General features: G+C 38.7%; 1 protein-coding gene across 1 annotated transcript in view; it reads right to left on the reverse strand.

The window, feature by feature from the left end:
• The window catches only part of CFAP54 (cilia and flagella associated 54), a 250,797-nt gene that overhangs the window by 57,204 nt on the left and 188,529 nt on the right, over positions 1-5,064 (reverse strand). Inside the window, exons 58-59 of the mRNA XM_014530050.1 lie at positions 3,762-3,867; positions 2,624-2,717 (exon numbers count right to left, since the gene is read on the reverse strand). Coding sequence (XP_014385536.1) covers positions 2,624-2,717; positions 3,762-3,867 — 200 coding nt within the window. The remainder of the gene's footprint in view (positions 1-2,623; positions 2,718-3,761; positions 3,868-5,064) is intronic.

A 5,064-nucleotide genomic window follows, 5' to 3' on the forward strand; every position in this document is an offset into this window, starting at 1 on the left:
GGGCCCCCCCCCCCCCCCCCCCCCAGTGCACAAATTTTTGTGCACCGGGCCTCTAGTATCTAAATAAATGAAGAGACCATTCATATTAAAAATTAGAAGATTCAATATTTAAGATGGCAATTATCCCCTAACTGATGTGTAGATTCAACAGTCTCTACCAAAATACTTAGTTTTCTACAGAAATTTACAAGCAGATCCTAAAATGTATATGAAAATGCAAAAAGACTCAAAATAGCCAGAAGAATTTTAAAAAGTAAAAACATAGTTGGAGGGCATATACTTCCCAATTTTAAAACTTACTAAAATCTATAGTAACCAAGACAGAGTACACTCATGGAAAGGCAGACTTATAGATCAGTTGAATAGTACTGGAAGTCTACATTTATGATCTATATTTACATTTATGATCCACTAATTTTGACAAAAGTGCCAAGGAAATTCAACGGTGCTGGGACTACTGGATCTCTGTGCAAAATGATGAGTTTAAATACCTCATATTTTACACAAATATTTATTCAAAAATAGATCACAGACAAACTTAAAAGCTAAAATTATAAAAATTCTAGAAGAAAACATAGGTAAAAAGCTTCAACATCTTGGGGTTAAGCAAAGAGTTCTTAAATATACCACCAAAAGCACAATATATGTAAAAAATGATAAAATGAACTTCATTAAATTAAAAACTTGTCTCTAAAAACACCATAAACAGCCCTAGCCGGCTTGGCTCAGTGGATAGAGCATCGGCCTGTGGACTGAAGGGTCCCAGGTTCGATTCTGGCCAAGGGCACATGCCTGGGTTGCGGGCTCCATCCCCAGTGTGGGGTGTGCAGGAGGCAGCCAATCAATGATTCTCTCTCATCATTGATGTTTCTCTCTCTCTCCTTCTCCCTTCCTCTCTGAAATCAATAAAGAAATATATTTAAAAAAAATAAAAACACCATAAACAATATGGAAAGAAACACTGATGTGAGCGAGAACATCAATTGGTTGTCTTCCATACATGCCCCGACCAGGGATCATACCCACAACCTTTCAATATATGGGATGAGGATCCAACCAACTGAGCCACAGTGGCCAGGGCACATTAGTCCCTACTTTGCTCCACTTCCCTGCCTTTACATGTCTTGATTATAGTTCTCATTATATTGTGATACAATTATTTTTCTTCCTTGCTAGACTCTGTGCTCCTTAGGGAAAGAGAGCAACATGCCAGGCATACATTAAGCACTCAATTTGTGTTTGGTTAATAGATGAATAAATAAATGAATGTTCAAGAAAATCAACTCAACTTAGCTAACAAATAATTATTGAATAATTACTATGTACAAAATACTTTAGAATGTAAATGTTTAACTGAAATTACATAGTGATGGAAAACAGTTCCCTTGAGTACCTATTACACGCCAAGCCCATTACATTAATTCTCCTAGTCAGTCTAAGAGGTATCACAGAACCATTTCACCAGATGAGAAAACTAAGCTTAGAAAAGGCTCCAATTATACTGCTAGCATGCCATGAGGCTCAGATTCAAATCAAAACCAGTGCTATGCTCACTCTGCTATATGGATTGCATAAAAGTGAAACTATAATGCTTTCTTAAAGGTTTATAAAGCATTGGTTGTATGTAGACAATTGTCAAATATTATATTTCAATGGTTTGAATGTGCTCAGATGAAATTTTTCATTTATTTTGGCTGCTTTCTGTGTTTCTAGTAATTATATGAATTGCTAAAATATTTGTACTGTGTAAAGATATACAGAAAATAATGATCATATTGTATGGAATTATAATATTCTTCTCATTCAAATCCTGACTTGTTCAAGCTCTTAATTAAAAACACTTCTCTAGTAAAGGCCAAAAATGTGATATGTTATTATCCTATATCCTATTAATTTGTATTGCTACTTGCAATGGAAACAAAAATTTTTGTTTTCTCTTACTGGAAATAAACATGTTTATTACACCACAAAAAGTAACTTTATGTAAGTATAGATTTTTTATAGGAAAAAGAAAATTAGTTGCTACCCACCAAAGGCAGCTACCATATGAATAACTCAACTGTCTGAAAGCCCATTTGCCTAATGGTTTAATATCATGTTTATGCTCTCAAAAATTAGAGATTTGATACTAAAATTTTCTGAAAATATCTCTTGGAGGGTCCATGAGAATAAGAACAGAGTTGGCTTGGACACTGCTTAATCACTTTCCAGAATACTGCCTGGGTCATGTAGGTGCTTGACAGATGTGTGGTGAGTGAATTAATGACTCCATCACAAGGGGATCTATTTGTAGCCACATCAGTAATGAGAACCTTACCTGTCCATCACTGAAGCTATATTTCGTTTCCTGCAATTTCCTGATCAATACTAATGACTTAGAGTACATACATGTACCTACACTTCATGGATAACATTTTTAACAGACAAAAATGTCTAAATGAAGCCTATTCCCAGAGCTTTACATAAAATATTGAAAGAGACACTTAAACATGAGTATGACTACAAAGTACTGAATTAATTTCTCTAAGTCACACAGGAAAATCAGTCTCATTATTTCAATAGCACAGTAACATAACAAGCTCAAAAGGTAATTAACTTAAAATTTCTAATAAAAGTTTATTACCTTAGGTGTTAATGGTGCTGATGAAAGTTTGTGCTTTGCCTTTCTCATATGTAGATATACTAGGGCAAGCTCTAGGTAGGAGTCCCTTATCAACCTAAAATGATATATAGCATTGTACTTAATAAATAGCTTCACCACTCATAATTACTTCCCATTATTTGCCAATAATTTCTGAGCGAATGAAAGGTTAAAAGTAGACAAAACCAGCATCTGTCCCAAACTCCCACCTTCTTCTCACAGCACTTTTGGCATAGACACTAGCATCTGCCTCCCTACTGAAATGAGGAGCTCTAGAAGAGAGCTGAGCATTGTACCTTGTCCTTACTGGCAACACTCCGTAACATCAAGGCCAGTCTAGAATAATCCAACCAACTAGGCAGTAAAGAGATGAAGGTCAAGTCTGGAGGAACCTGCCTTAAAAACCAAGCCTCAGCCTGGCCAGGTTGCTCAGTGGGTTAAAGTGTTGTCCGGATACATCAAGGTTGAGGGTTTGATCAGGGCTCATATAAGAAACAACCAATGAATGCATCAATAAGTGGAACAACAATTCAATCTCTCTCTCTCTCTCTCTCTCTCTCTCTCTCTCTCAAATCAATAAAAAATAAAAATAAAAAAACAAGCCTCTTTCAACCCTCCTACACTAATATCAAAAGAGACACCTAGAGTTATGCAGAAAGCAGGGATTTGGTATGGGTCAGGTCTTTGTGCTCATTATGAAACCTGTCAGTCAGGGCCATTTAGATCAGTGTCATTGTAATAATGGCGGCTTCCTTTGAATCCTTATTTTTACAGAATTAAGTTGGCCAGCCCTGGTACTGCTTATCAGAGTGAATATCCACATAGTTCCCTTCTAGATACAATTTCACATCCAGGGAGGCCCCTGGAATCCTAGGACTGACAGGAGATTGATCTGAGTACAGGGAGTCACAGTCCAGTGTGCCACTGTGATAATCACTGTGACCACCTTGGGTCAGAGCCAAGAACAACAAGCTTGAAAAGGAAATTGGTAAACCTGATGGACAATGGACGCCAGTAAACTAGCCCTACTGTGGGCAGTACAATACAGTGTCTTACCAGAACACAGGGCTCAAACCACAACACACACATCGTTTCAATAGTGGAAAGATATTGTCTTTACCCTGAGTTTTGATCATGGCTCAAGCTTATTTGTATAGCTTCATATAAACTCTCAAGTTGCAAATTTGGAGATTTCTCCTCCACCAACAGTTGACATTCTATTTTGCCTGAAAGAAGAAAAAAGATGGACAAAGATGGGTTTTCTTTTTTCTATCACTTAGAACTTCAGAACAAATATTTCATGCGGGAAATTCAGAAAACAGGGCATGCTGTCCTTTTCATTCATCTGTTGCTTCTTGATGGAAGAGAAGCCAACGGGGAAAGAGCTTTTGTTTTCTTCCCCAGGCAACTCAAGACTCCTCTGACTTCAGGTAGCAACACTGCATCAAAGCCTCCATTGGCTTTCCAGATATGACTGCTTCTATCATCTTCCTTTTCTCTCTTTTTACTTTGTGCTTGCCCTTCCTCCTTGGGCACTCATTCTCTTTTTCTATACCCATCTTCCTCTTTCCTCTGTCTTCATCACAGATACCATAGAAAACATCTCGAAAAATAAAAAGTCCTTAAAAGTCAGCAAAATCTTGAAAAGCACCATGGATGATAGAAATGCTCCAGTTCTCATTCAGCTCCCAGCCTTTAGGGTGAGCTGCAGCTGTCAAAGGTAGGTGCTGGAATGACACTTTTGTAACAAAAAGGGCAGAAAAGTGAAATCTTATAATTACTCTAAAAAGGATCCACAGTTTCTGTGCAGCATGTGGACGGGGCACAGAGCCACCCCGTGTTAAGTCCACATCTGGGCACTATCATTTAGGAGCTGCTGATTTCTGAAAAGTTACTTAACCAGACTGCTCCACATTCTCCTCATCTGTCAACCAGGAATAGCCATGCCTACCTTGTGGACCTGCTGTAAGAATCAGCGATATGAGATGTGAGACACTGACTAGAGTGCCTAGCGACTATTAGATGCTTAAAAGGAGAGCACTCACAACTATCATCATTTTTCTCACGGCTAAAAAGGCCACAATAAAATCATCCTATCTAATAATAGACAAACATGGTAATTGACCATACCTTCGCTATGCCTCCCATTGGCTACTTAGTGCAATATGCAAATTAACCCAACCAAGATGGTGGCCGGCAGCCATGCAGCTGAAGCAAGCAGCAGGAGGCTTGCTTGCTTGCTCCAGTGATGGAGGAAGCCAAGGTGCCCCGCCTGCCGCAGCCTGGCTCTTGGCTCCGAAAGCAACAAAGTTTCAATTATAGAAGCTAAACAAACCCCAGATACCTGCTTTCAGCAGGCCGTGGCCACAGAGCTGGAGCGAGCAGGAGCCGGCTCTTAGCTCCAGTGATGGCAACAAAGTTTC

The sequence above is a fragment of the Myotis brandtii genome, unplaced genomic scaffold (genome assembly GCF_000412655.1).
Source record: "Myotis brandtii unplaced genomic scaffold, ASM41265v1 scaffold708, whole genome shotgun sequence".
NCBI lineage: Eukaryota > Metazoa > Chordata > Mammalia > Chiroptera > Vespertilionidae > Myotis > Myotis brandtii.